At 39.6% G+C, this 14864-nt stretch overlaps 1 protein-coding gene across 8 annotated transcripts in view; it reads left to right on the top strand.

The window, feature by feature from the left end:
* Positions 1 to 14864, top strand: part of SMAP1 (small ArfGAP 1) — a 220853-nt gene that overhangs the window by 173070 nt on the left and 32919 nt on the right. For all 8 annotated transcript variants that reach the window (XM_067011371.1, XM_067011370.1, XM_067011368.1 and 5 more), the window contains one exon: positions 1918 to 1998. In XM_067011371.1, the coding sequence (XP_066867472.1) occupies positions 1918 to 1998 (81 nt within the window). The remainder of the gene's footprint in view (positions 1 to 1917; positions 1999 to 14864) is intronic.

Genomic DNA, 14864 nt, shown 5'->3' with positions numbered 1-14864 from the left:
CAACCACTGTGTTTTATTCTTGATGAGAAAATAGTTTAAAACAACTTAGTTTCTCACGGTACTCTTTGATCTTTCAGCAGCTTTGGATTCTAAAGATGGGGGTCATCTGTTGGTCAAACTGTATGGTCTGCGTTTAGAGCCCACGTTTTTAACGTTACTTCAAAGCCTGTGTTCTAAAACCGCTGCTGGCATCAGTGGATTACAGCCATATTTTGACAGCTGAAATTCCAGTGTTCAAGAGCATCTCCCTCTGTTAAACATAGCTAACTAATTTAATTTATTGTTGGTGATTTCAGATGTGCCCACCAATCATAGCGATTAGAAAGACCGGCTTCTCCCCCATCTCATGACGGTGACTTCCTTGAGAAATAACAGAGCTCTGAGCAGTAACAGAGCCGTTCACCCCAGCATAGTAGTGAGAATGATCCATCACATTGCCTTCCTCCCTAAACTTGACTAATATCTGGAAAACATTTTGCAATATATGAAGGATTTTTGCACATCTCGTTTATTCTTCACTTACACAGTGGCGGTGATACTGCTTACCTCCTACGGTTGTTGTGAGGATTTAAATGAGTCACATGGTGTCTGGCGCATGGGAAGGGCCCAGTAAGCGTTAGCTGTCCCCATGGGGAAGAAAAACTGCATAGACGGCAGCGCCCCGCTGGGCGGCAGGGAGCGAGCACCGAGCGAGAGTCTGGGCCCCGCAGTCTCTCGGCCCTACTGCAATTAGCTCTGGGTGTTACTTTCCTGAGATTTTGTTTCTCCATTTGTAAAATGACAATAATGACTTTTTTCCCAGACATCACTGTAAAAATTAAGTTAGACAGTAAGGTGCTTATCACAGTGCCTTGCCCATAAGGCAATTATATTTCTTACGTTATGGCCTAGGAATTGCCGGTGTTGGCTTTCTTGATTTACAAATAACAAAAATTCTACTCTTGAGAGAGGTGGTGTCAAACACCCTTTTAAAGGCACAGGTGCAAATGTGACCTCTAGGCATTTTGACTAAGTTTCATGTGTTTATTATTCTGCCTTTTCTAGGTTCACCAGTTTATCTTTCATGTTTGCTGCCAGGAAACTAGGTCAGCACTCAGTTGCAGTTATCACCCAGTTCTAGGTTTCTAGGCATCTTTTCCCTCTACATGCCTTACAAATGCTCTTTGTTTAATCTTTACTTCATTTTCCTTTTTTTGGCATCTTTATGGACCTTTAGTTTTTATTATTATATCCTATTTCAACCTTCTTGGAAATTGTGAACGTTATAATACCGTTATAGTTTATCTAGACTGGGTTGGATTAAATATGCCAACTAGTCAGCTGGCTCTGGTCCCCAAGCACTATCTCCAGCATTCTTTTCATGAGAAAATTGTTGTAGTTGCACTTTTAAAAATCACAACGCTGTGGTAACAGACTGAAAATGTTTTGTGTTATTTTAAAAAATTAAAGTGTTTTTACCCTTTTCTCCTCATGTTTACATGTTGTAATTGGTCTTCATCTGTGTGATAAAGAATTCTGTTCCATCAGTTAGTTTGCTTTTTCTTTGTTTTCAAATTTCAACTTTATGGTTGCTGTTAGAAAGCCTGACCTTATGTAAAGATGCAGTGAGAATTTATTGAATAGAGGTCTCATTTCTTTAAAACAAACTCTAAAATGTCAAAGAAGTTCTAAATTGTCTCACTTCTGTATTAATTTCTTTTTTTAGAAAAGTTATGCTTTATTGTGTTATCAACATACTCAATGAGAGTATGAATTTGCTATGCTTACTTTTATATCTCGGTATCACTGTATATTGTCATCACTGAATATTTATTTGTACCCTTTTCAAATGTTGACTCAAACTAATAAAATAAAAATGTGTTAAGAGCTAACATTTTTTAAAAAGTAAACTTATCAAAACTTTCGGCTATGTTTTAGAAAGAAAAAGAAAAAAAAAAGGAAGAGAAAAAGAGAGAAAAGGAGCCAGAAAAGCCTGCGAAACCTCTTACAACTGAAAAGGTAAAATTTCTTCTTCTTTTTTTTTTTAATCTACAAAGATTACGACCTTATTTGTATAGTTATATATGAATGACTTTGGGGGTATTCATGATACGCAAATAATCATTCTTTCAACAAGTATTTGTGGCATGAGTGCTGTGTGCTAAGCATGTCCATCTAGCTTGTCCTGTATGATTTGTAATTGGCTACATACGTGTGGGTATAGACTCATGTGAGTTCCTCAAGGGCAAGTATTATTCCTGACATAAAGAAGTGGTGGTTATAGCTTCATGCACAATCAGACTTCAGCAGAAGTTGAGAGGATGCAGAGACATACCTGCAGGGGCCTTGAGAAAAGACTCCATGCTGAAGGTAGCACTTGAGCTGGGTTTTGAAGTGGAGGTAGGAAGGATTAAAGTGTGACGTAGGAAGGATTAAAGTGTGACGTAGGAGTGTATCCTGTGGAGAGAACGTTGAGGACATGGAAACTGGAAATAGACAAAGTATGTTTTAGAAAAATAAGTGAGTAGTGGAGTTTGAAGGAAGATCTATGTCTGTGTATAGAAAGTGGTGAAAAATAAGACCAGAATGGTAGATTGAGCTCAAATTGTAGGAGACTTTAAGGTCCAGATTGATTCTTTTTTGAAGGAAAGGCTGTGGGCAGCATTTAATTCAGAAACGTTCTACTGGAAGATTATTTTGCAGTGATAAGCAGGATAGAAGTGATCCGACCTACTAGAGGTAGAGAGAACATTAGATTTCTGTCAAGCGCTTGGTTCACTAATCATGGTGGCTTGCCTTGAATGCATTTCCTCGTACAATAATGGAAGCACAGTAAGGGAATTGTCAGTAAAGGGAGCATCCTTGATTTTAATTGTTGAAATTTTAATAATCAACTTTATGGAGGCATCAGTTACATACCACAAAGTGCATCCATTTAAAGTGTACGAGTCAGTATTTACGGTTCTTTTCCCATCATGGTTATTAGAACAGTCTCTACCTTCAGAGAGTTATAAACATGCCTTCTGCATTTAAGACGTGCTAAGTATCCCAAGACTCCTTAGTCCTTTATGTAGCAACCAAACACATCCACCATCTGCCCCTTCACCTCCCTCCTGGCAGTCACCCCCGATTCTTCATACCGGGCAGACTTGTCTGTTGCCCCCTGAGCACACTTGCCATCCCTGTGGTCACTGAACTGCCCGGCCAAGGATGTCCTTTCCTCTGCCCACCTCTTATCTAGGTTTACTCATTCCTCCTTGTCCATCAAGCCCCTCTAAACACCCCAACTAGATAGGCTCTCTCCCTTCCTCAAAATTCTGGTGACATTGTCGTACATTTGATTTTATTATTTCCTGCCTCATATTATTGTTTAATTGTATTGTTAGATATATTTCTTTGTCTAACACAAATGCATCCATGTTGATGTTCTGTTTCCTGAGATTACGTATCAATCGGGTGGGGACTGATAAGTCTTAGGTTTCTTTGTATTTCTGACAGTTTCTTGTGTGTATCACATGTTTAGGATAAATACATGTACATTGATTTGTTGATGTTTTCCATCTCATAATTCCTGTTAATGTTTTGATCCCAAGGTCATGCAGAACAATTAATAAACTGCAATTTATTTCTGATTAATCTGTTAAATACTGAAGGCTTGCTAAGTGGAATTCTTTGAGATATTTTTTGAAGTACTTTTCAGTTACTTACTTATTTTGAATGTCACTAATTGTTTTGACGATTGTTTACTGAATTAGATTCTTACCTTTCACCAAATTAAATTTAGATGTTAAATATTATAAAACTTTTTAAAAGGAGTGATTAAGTTGGTAATTATAACCTGATTACTTAAATAGCTTTAATTCTGCTCTAGAAACTTTCTCTTCAGCATGCATCAGTAAGAAGCTGTAAGTGAAATCTCTTATAATTTCCTATTTGATTATAAAGGAATTTAAAAATCACTAGTAGGTTTTATCTTTTGTTTCCAAAAGTTGGAAATATCAGAGTTTATATAATGCTTTACTGTTGTACTTGGCAAGATGTAAAATTTAACCACTTTTAAAACATATTTATTTTTTCTCTTAAAAAATATTTACTATCAAAATATAGTGAGCATTTGATGTAGTGACCGTGTGTGTTTCATGGTCTTGCATGTAAACACTTGCTTTCTGTTGCCTGCTGTGGATTGGGGCCTCCAGGGTTACCTGGGAACAGTCTCTGGATTGGGAGCTTGAGAAGAGCAGTTCAGGGCTTGTGAACAGTGAGGGATCCAGCACTTTTCCGTTACCATTTCCCTTTGGTCCTTAGGTTTTGTGTGTTTTTTTTGTTTTGTCTTTTAAAATAAATTTATTTGGTTGCACTGGTTCTTAGTTGTGGCAGGCGGGCTCCTTAGTTGCAGCACACAGGCTCAGTTGCTGCGCAGCATCTGGGATCTTCCTAGACCAGGGATCGAACTCATGTTCCCTGCATTGGAAGACGGATTCTTTATCCGCTGCGCCACCGCGGAAGTCCAGTACTTAGGTTTTAATTAAACCCAGTTCACACTTCATCTGTTATTCTTGCTCACCCTGCAGAGGTCAGGACTCCTGTTGCCATGGTGGGAACCTTGCTGAAGGAAAAATCACCCAGAGGGAAAAGCTTTAGTTCCTGTCAGAATTTCATGGTCAGGATATTGTAGGTCATATAAGGAGGAAGATACATTTACAAGCGTAACAGTGGGGAAACTGAAAGACCAATAGCACAAGCAAGCTTTACTTTGTTCACATTAGGCGTTTTCCTTTGTGTTCTCTCTGAGCTGATATTTTCAGGGGGCATGTATAATCTGGAGGAGAAATTAGCAGTAATAGCAGTGAAAATCACAGCAGTAGGAGTCAGAATATCATTCTCATAGGTAAGTAAGAGTGGCTCTATTGGCTGTCTGGTATATGCCAGGAGCTGGGCTGGTGTACAGCTTGCATGCACACTTGGGCGTGTACACTTACTTGTGAAGTGACCAGCCGTGTATTTACCACCTAGTCAGGAAACAGAACATGGCCAGCTCCCCAGAAGCTGCCCTCCCCAGCTCTTCCCAATTAAATCACTTCTCTTCTCCCCAGAGATAATCATTTCCTTGCATTTTAGAAATAGATTTACCTTCTCTGTGTGTGTTTCTAAATAATAGAAATATTACTTAGAAAATACTGTTTTTCTCTATTTTTTGAACAAATGAAATGATGCCACGAATATTCTTTTGTGTTTTGCTTTTTTCAGTCAGCATTGTTTTTGTAAGGGTTAATCATGTTCTATATAGATATAGTTTACTTAGTTAATTGTTGTTTAGTATTCCATTATTTACATGTTCCTTACTTTATGTATCCCATCGTTGATAAACACTTGGATTATATCCAGGCTTTAGCTGTTATAAATAGTGCTGCTTTGAATACTTTTGTACATGCACCTAAGCATGTATTTCTTTAGGATGTACTTAGGAGTGGCCTTGTTGGGTCACAAAGTATCTGTATCTTGAATTTTACTACATCATGTCAAACTATTTTCCAACCTGTATACCAAATGTATTCTGGTCACACTACATTCTTTACAACATTTGGTATTGTCAGAGGTATTATTATTTGCAGTCTGATGGGTATATAAGGATATCTCATTGTATTTTACATGTCCATTTCTTATGCCCCTGTCATATGTTTATTGCCCATTTGGAATCTCCCTTTGGGAGTTCTGACTCAGATCTCTTGCCTGTTGTTAAATTGGATTGCTTACCTTTCCCTTACTGATTTGTAACAATCTGCACACACTTACATACTCACTTTGGATCATACTCACTTACTTAATTTTATTGCTCTTTTTATTTCTGGTTTGTGAATCAGTGATAAAGGGCATCCTTGTCTTATTCCTGACATCAGAGGGAAAGCTGTATGTGTTATCTTCATTCTTTACAAAAACTACAGTTATTGTTGGAGGTGAAGGAACCAAGAATCAGGGAGAATATATGATTTGCCTAATGTCACCTAGTTTAGTTAGAGAATTTATGGAGTCTGGTTTGGAAAAATAGATTTTATTTCTTTTTTGAAGGCTAAACTCCATCTCATGTCTCTTTATGTGTTTAAAAGAATGATGCTTGACGGGTGTTATTTTTTCCTAGGACACTTGTTCTGAGTCCACTTACAATTAAAGCCGCCGAGTCCACTTAAAGTTTGGTTCTTGACACACAGCAGTGAGTCAATAAATGATTACTTACAAGGATGTTAATTGGGGGGTTGGAAGGAAGGAACCTTACCTCTCTTATTTTATAAAAAAGTTAACTAAATCCCAGAAGGACTCTGAGGCACTGAAAAGTGACTTGCTCGGTGCTGACAGTTGGTGACAACTCAGGGGTTTGAACCCATGTCTTCTTCTGATTTAAGTCCCACGTTGTGTGTATGTGTGTTTTGATTTGACATATATGTCTTCAGTTTCCTTTCTTGATGCAATTTTTAGTCCTTTTGTACATTCTACATCATTTTATAATGAACAGTCCAGAGCTCCCTAAAAAAGAAGAGTGTGTTTCTGTACAACGCCACCCCATACTGTCCTAACTAGTGAATTCCTAATTTTTACTGATTTGTCAGCATCCAGTAGGGACTTCTTCCTTCTGTAAATACACTTGATTTCCCTGAGCAGTCTACCACTTTGCTTAAATTATATTTTGTACCTAGGTCTCCCTAAGGTTTACCTTTTGTGTTGTGTGAGCATCTGTTGCTAGCGGGGTTAGCTGGAACCAGGCTTACTTTCTTTTCTGAGAGGAGAAAGGTAAAACCTAAAAATTTAATGAAGCAAGTGATTAATAGGGCAGATGCTTTTGACACTTAAATAGATGTCTCTCTGCTGTCCTTTAGATATTCCGCTGGAAAATTGTGTATAAATTTGACTTTTTCTAAAATATTCTGTCATACGTTTGACATTTCTAGTTCACTTAGTTTAGATTTATCTACTAGGCTATCTCCCAAGTAGCCAGTGATCTATAAATATGTTTATGTAGATGAGAAGTACTCTATTAAAGGAATGTACGTGAGTTCTCTTTCAGTTTATGTGAGCAGATCTTGATTTCTCCTTTGGGAGGTTCTGAGTTTTATAGTTTTTCTTTTCTTAAAGATGTGCCTATCAAAGCATGGAAAATGGACAAATAGTCAGTTTTGGGGATGGGGAAGTTCAACCCTTTTAAGGTAATAAACACAGTAGTAGTTCTGGTTTTATTGCTATTTATTATAATACGGCTTGTTACAATATGGGTTATTATGTTTTAAGTTCTGAAACTTCAGAATTATATGCCAAGAAACCTTTAATGTAGGGGTCAGCAAACATTTTTCTGTAAAGAACCGGAGAGTAGATATTTTAGGCCATCAGGTGTCTTTCACAACTCTCACGGCTCGCTCTTTGTGGCACAGAAGCAGTAAACGAGTGTGTTCCGATGAAGTTTTATTTGCAACACCAGGCGGCCGAGTTTGCTGAGGACTGTCCCCCTCACGCCTCGCCACAGCTGAGAATCGGTTGCAGTGGGAGAAGCAGGGTCAGGAGGGGAGCCAGGTTCAAGCCTTGGTCTGTGTTCACTGTTGTCTTGGCAAAGTCAGTTAACTGCCCAGATCCGCTTTTTCCTCACATACTAAATGACAAGCTTTGCCTAGATGACCTCTAGAGATCCTTATGGTAATAAATAGTTTCAAATTTAGAATTACTTATTACACCTACTGAATATAGGGACAGATTCCTAAAATCATCTGACTGTATCCTTAAAGATGGCTTTTACAACTTCACAGAGTTGGTTTTTATTCAGCGAATTCTCTTTATCATTTCAAACTGGTTTTTCACTCACCTTAGTTGCTATTGTATTTTAATCAGCTAGTTTTCCTATTAAAACACAAAGCCTAAATTAGGAAAAGAGTATTCAGTTCTTCCTAAGGCAAGCTACTTCTGTATTTACATAGAACATGTATGTGTGTGTGTGTGTGTGTGTATGTATGTATTCAGAAAAACTGGCTTTAAGGTAGTAGATATTTCTGTTTAGGTGTCTATCTGTACAGGTGTTACTGCATCATTGGTTTTATATGTAATGTGTGCATTAACGGGATAATTTAGATTATTCTATCAAAGTAGCGATTTTATATTTTCATAGACTTTCTTAAAATCTCTCTGAGATAATTATAATGAGAGATTAGGACATGACTATGCACCTGTCTTGGAATATTTTTATGTTTTTATGAGTTAAAATTCTTCTAACATTCACTTATTATTTATTTATTATGCACCTGTCTTGGAATATTTTTATGTTTTTATGAGTTAAAATTCTTCTAACATTCACTTATTATTTATTTATTAAGTATTACATATTCTGTGTAGGAAAAAATAAAATATACAAACAGGCCAAACATTAAAAACATATGTAACTTTTCATAATCCCTCTACATAAGGATGACTGTCTTAAACCTTTTGTGGTTTAACTTTCTATGCTTGTGGGCACATGTGTGTATTGTTACCAGTCTCTAGTATGTGCCTTGGTGGAATTCTTTACTTTAAAGAGATTTCTGTGAATGGCATGTGGTTCCCCAACTATGTGATGTAATATTTTTTAAGTGTTTTTTGTGTAGATACTTGCCACTAGCTTCTTGAAGTTTATGAGAGAAAGTCAATTCACGACGTGTATCAGTGTAAAATAAAAAGTTCCAGGAGGGAAAGCGGAGGAGCAGTGATGCTGTGGGAAGGAGATGGCCCTACTTTGGATCATACTCTCTGTCATCGAAAAGTGATCTCAATATATGACAAGTATTCAAATCTTTAAGAAGAGGATATAGATAAATAGTGATTGTTTGTAACTAGTTGGGAAAAAACAAAAACAACCAGCAGAGTTGCTTTTTTGAACAAACCTTTATGTTAATAAAACTTTAAAAAGTACATTTTTACTTGATAAATATAAATGGTCTACCTTCCAATATAAGCAAAAGGTACAACTGCAAATCTCTTGAATTTGAAATTTCAATATAGCCATATAAATGTAAGCAACCAGTTGTAAATCAAATAAATTGTTCTTAGTAAACCATTAAAATGAAATTAAGTGGCTCATTGCCAGATGCTGAATTGATAGGTTATGTTGTTTAACAGTCTGACAGAGACACTTACAGCAGCCACCAAGCTCTCAGTGTAATTTAGGCTAAATAAACACTTCATGTGATGCTTGTATGCATTTGACGATAAGATATTTCCAGTAATTAATGCTTTTGTAGAAATCATGGAAACACATGGTCTAGGTGAGTAAGCAGGTCAGATGTCTTACAGAGCATTTTTATAAGTGGGTTTCGAAGGTTCTTTGTATTTTCCACGAATCATTTCATTTCTCGCTAAAAACCTGACACTGGAGATTAGTTTGATAATACTCTTTGTAGATTAAAAGTAATACATTCAACGTTACTGTGCTTTAGGCTTAGCAAGCATTTTGGTCCTGCTCTGTGGTCCACGTTTTATTAGGACATAGATTGCTAGTTCTTGTTGACAGCTTGCTTTCTTTAGCTGTGAGGTTTCTTTTTTTAAGTAAGTCTTTTCTCTCTGAGAAAGAAAAGATCACAGCGCTCCTCATAAGGAAAAAGAAATCATATGTCCTGTCCGGTAAATTTATAGTTTTTCATTCTTTAACCAGGAGACTGAGTACATAGAGACCTAGTGGATTTTTTAGTAGCTTCTCTCTTCTACAACCCGTAACGCCCAAACCATGTTTATTTTAAGAAGTTAAAAAGCATGCATAAAGCAAAAAGAAGAAAAATCACCATAGATCTAACGACTTAGAAGAATTATCACTAACTTTTTTTTTTAAAAATAAATTTATTTATTTATCTTCGGCTGCATTGGGTCTTCGTTGCTGTGCACAGGCTTTCCCCAGTTGCAGTGAGCAGGGGCCACTCCTCCTTGCGGTGCGCGGGCTTCTCACTGCACGGCCCCTCCCATTGCGGAACACAGGCTCTAGGCGCGTGGGCTTCAGTCGTTGTGGCTCGTGGGCTCCAGAGCACAGGCTCAGCAGTCGTGGTGCACGGGCCCAGCCGCTCCGCGGTATGTGGGATCCTCCCGGACCGGGGCACGAACCCGCGTCCCCTGCATCAGCAGGCAGACTCCCAACCACTGCGCCACCAGGGAAGCCCAGCCCTCCTCTCTTGACTGTGTAAAGTGTGCTGTAGGACCAGTGGGTGCTGCTGTGCCAGCTCCTGCGGTATTCTGCGTGGCATGAGTGTAAGGCTGATAAAAGTAACCACAAGAGGGAGTTGATCTGACAGTCTGGCTGCCTTTCAGTAGATTAAATGCCACTGATGTTCTGTATCCAGGGCAGAGGTATGTTGAAAGATTTCTGGGAGGAAATATTTGGATTGAATGTAGCAACTGGTAGGATGCCTGCAGTGTACAAGGCAGCTAAAGTGTTGGAAGGGACTTAAAAATGAAGACAGAGCTTACCCTCAAGAATCTTAAAAGTCAGAAAAACCAAGTGATTGAAAGGGGATGACAGGAAAAATCACTTTAGCAAAGGCTGTTATAGGGCAGCTGGGGAGGTACAGAGTGTGGAGGCTCAGAGAAGTGAAAGAGAACACGTGGGGTTGTTAAAGTCTTCATGGAGGTGTTTACACTTGACGTGAGCTTAGAAAAACTGTCAGGAAGGAGCACGGGGCAGTAGGCAGGTGCCTGGCGTGGGGAAGTGTAGTCTGGCAGTAAGGCCGAGTTCAGTTTGATTAGAGAGGAGCACAGTGGTGGGGGTAAGACAGCAGAGGTGACCCTGAGAGAACCTTAAGTTTCCGGATACACGCTAGGTCGCTGGTTTTGAGTAGGGAAGTGCATTGATCTGCACGATGGTTTCGTAGGACGACGCCCTGGTTGCAGGAGATGTATTGATGGCAGGAGAGGCCGTAGCCTGTGCTCCAGGCCACAAGAGACAGTGAGGGCCTGGCGAAGACTGCTGGCCGGAGGCTGTCGTCATCTGCTTCCTGAGGAAGAACGACTGACAGACTTTTTAGTTGTAGTACATTTTACTCGGCTCTTTAATGAATAGCCTTGTCAGACTCTCACGGGTTGTTGTCTCAGATTCACTCAACAAATACTTATTAAGCGATCACTGTATGCACAGTACCAGGGGTACGGTAAGAAACAAAACCCAAATTCCTGCCTTCATATTAGAATGTATACAGACTCGTTTCACATGCATGTAAGGTTCTTTACCGATACAATACATTGGTGTGCTGTTTGGTAATTCCCACCACCACCTTTCCGTTAGCCAAACGCCTGAAAAGTCACGATGATGCCGGCTCTGTTATCATCTCCTGAAAGGTAGACTTTAAACGTATAGCATTGGTAAAGACTTGAACGGTCTAGTCATCTGATTTTAATGACGAATGTGCATTTACTTAGTTTTCAAGGAGTTTTAGCAGATGTCTCTTTCAGGTATCTTGATGATTTACAGACATTGCATTGAGTGTAACAGAGCCTCCCAATTCCATCTCTCCCCCAGCCGGTAGCTGGGTGTTAGTGACAGGATCCCTGAAGCAGTAGTTCTAACACTGGGTGAGACTCCTTCCACCCCAGGTTATTGTGACTCAGCAGACCCGGGGGCCCCCCGCATGCTGTGTGTTAACACACAGACTCTAGTGGAGGTGAAATGCAGCGGGAAGGGGCGGTAGGTAGCGTTTACTCTGCTTCTCAACCGTCCATCCTGCCAAAGGCAAACTTCAGTGACTGCTGAGTAGAGGAGACTAGTCCAGGGTCCCTGTTTTTCTTACTACACCGTAGGTTCTTGTTTCTGTGGCGTTGTCAGCTTTAAATGTGTGGAACTGATAGAAGGGGAAGCGCTCCTTTTTTCATCACTGATTTGAAAACATCTTCTTGGTTTCTGCTAATCTTCTGATCCCTGGAGTTATCAGCAGGGGCCTGAGGTGCAGAAAGCCCCACTGACAGCAGAGCAAGGGTCCGCGCAGGCGCCAAGCAAGGGCGTGGGAGACCAACCTCAGGGCCGCTCCCGCTGGGTCTTTGAGTTGGGGGTGTTTTTAAAGCGGAAGAACGAAGAGGCTTGGATTAGCCGTTGTCTTGTGACGTTGCTTATGTTGAGGGTCAGGGTGTCTGGTTTGTGATTCTCTGGCCAGGTGGTCCACGGCCTGCTTGGGGGCCTGTTAGTGCGTCTTGCCTTGGAGAAACAGCCTGACTTTGTATGTTAGGGACGAGCTCTACAACAGCAGTGTTAGTCCTTAGTGAGGTTGTTGTCGGCTGAAAAAAATGCACAACCTGAGAGCTGTGAATTATTTGGGGCAAAATGCGGACTGTAGCCCTGGAGACAGCCTCTTGGGTAGCTCTGAGGAACTGCTCGGAGGAGGCGGGGGGAAAGGCAGTATTCTGTACGATCTTAGTGAAGGGGGCACGTGCAGTCAAGCACACACTTAGGCAGAGGCTTGCTGCTGGTCACGAGGGGCGACGTCACCATTGATGATTAGTGCGCTTCTAGATACGAGGAGATGCAAGAATCGGGCTCATAACATCTCGGAAAATATCTAACTAAATGAAGGTCTGTTCTGCCGTTTTTTCCCAGAGCACAGAGGGCCTCACTCCTGATCTCCACCTTGAACTCCTTTCAGGGAGTGTTGAAGGTCAGCGGCTGCAGTGGCTAGTGACCTTTTTTAAATGACAAACAGTCTAGGTGCTTGACTTACTGAGAGCATTCTTTGTTTCTTCTTTGTTCTTTTTTATTATTCCCTTTGTAACGGTTGTATTTCTAATTTCTCAAAGTTGTTCACAAAGTGTTTTTTTAAATTTTTATTTAATATTGGAGTATAGTTGATTAGCTGTTCACAGAGTTTAAAACCTCTTTGACTCCATCTCTTTGTTGATTTGTAAAGAAAGAGAGGTCAGAAAATGAATTTAATATTTATTTTTCGCTGCCTGGCTACTTTGAGTTCCCTGAAAACCAAGTAGAAGCCAATAAGATCCATAGGGAGTAAAGTGTTCCCTTGAAACCCGTTTTGGAAGAGCCAGGGATGCTGAGAATTGTCTTTGAAGCAAAAGTGTTTGTAATTACATTATAAAATCTGAAAAAAAAAAATTGCCAGGGTAAATTGTTATAATTTAGGCATAAATTATATAGGCATTTAAGCATAAAATTGCCTTTATTACAAGATCATAAATCTTTGGGATTTGTTTCTCAAAGTATACATTATCTGTAAGTGTAAATTTATTCCAGATATTTAAAGTTTCATTTTATGAAACTTTACTTGGAAAATGTCAAATGTATACACACCTGTTACTCAGCTTCAACAGTTATCAAATCATACCTACCTAATCTTGTGTCAGCTATACCTTTACTCTTTCTACCCTTATTATTTTGGGGATTTTTTTTTTTTAATCGAAGTAGAGTTGACTCACATTGTTGTGTTTGTTTCCGCTGTACAGCAAAGTGACTCAGTTGCACATATATATATATACACACACACATTCCTTTTCATATTCTTTTCCATTATGGTTTATCACAGGGTATTGAATGTCGTTCCCTGTGCTGTACAGTAGGACCTTGTTGTTTAGCCATCTTGTGTGTAATAGTTTGCATCTGCTCACCCCAAACTCCTACTCCATCCCTTCCCCACCCCCCTCCCCTTGGCAACCACAGGTCTATTCTCTAGTCTGTGAGTCTGTTCTATTTGTGTCATATTTTAGATTCCACCTGTAAGTGATATCACATAATATTTGTCTTTCTCTGTCTGACTGACTTCACTTAGTATGATAATCCCTAGGTCCATCCTGTTGCTGTAATGGCATTATTTCATTTTTTTAAAATGGCTGAGTAATATTCCATTGTATATATGTACCACATCTCCTTTATCCATTCATCTGTCGATGGACATTTAGGTTGCTTCCATGTCTTGGCTATTGTGAATAGTGCTGCTATGAACATAGGGGTGCATGTATCTTTTTGAATTATAGTTTTGTCTGGATATATGCCCAGGAGTGGGATTGCTGGATCATATTGTAACTATTTTTAGTTTCTTGAGAAACCTCCATACTGTTCTCCATAGTGGCTGCACCAGTTTACATTCCCACCAACAGTGTAGGAGGCTTCCCTTTTCTCCACACCCTCTCCAGCATTTACTGTTTGTAGACGTTGTAATGATGGCCATTCTGACCACTGTGAAGTGGTACCTCATTTCTACCCTTACTGTTTTGAAATAAGTCCCAGAAATTGTCATTTCATCCATAAATATTTCATGATATATCTCTAAAAGACAGGGTCTCTTAAAAAGAATAAAAGGCCATTATCCATGTATACTAAAAAAAAAAATACAGTGATCCATTATTCCTCATCAAGTACCCTATAAAGGATTCATATTTCCGGTTACCTTACACGAGTCACGAGCTTTCCCCCAGTTTGTTAGTGTGCGGCAGGCTACAGATCGGGTTGGCTTGTCCTTTAAGCCTCTTAGCCTAGCGGCCCCTCCCTCACCTCTGTTTTCCTGTAACTCACTTGTGGAGGGAGGGGTCTTCTCCCTGTTGTCCCTTTGTCCTTCGGATTCCCATTTGATTTATTGTTTCATTTTACGTGGACTCTGGTGTTATTATTTCTCCATCAAGAGGCACGTAACGTCTGGCTGTTTCTCATTCTGTCTATTAGCCTGTTCACCTCAGTACCTGTTTCTTTTTTTTTAACATCTTTATTGGAGTATAATTGCTTTACAGTGGTGTGTTAGTTTCTGCTTTATAACAAAGTGAGTCAGTTATACGTATACATATATCCCCATATCCCCTCCCTCTTGCGTCTCCCTCCCATCCTCCCTATCCCACCCCTCTAGGGGGTCACAAAGCACCGAGCTGATCTCCCTGTGCTATGTATCTGCTTCCCACTAGCTATCTAT

The sequence above is a fragment of the Kogia breviceps genome, chromosome 13 (assembly GCF_026419965.1).
Source record: "Kogia breviceps isolate mKogBre1 chromosome 13, mKogBre1 haplotype 1, whole genome shotgun sequence".
Lineage (NCBI taxonomy): Eukaryota > Metazoa > Chordata > Mammalia > Artiodactyla > Physeteridae > Kogia > Kogia breviceps.
Note: the sequence above shows the minus strand (reverse complement) of the source record. Positions and strands in the feature narration are given on the sequence as shown.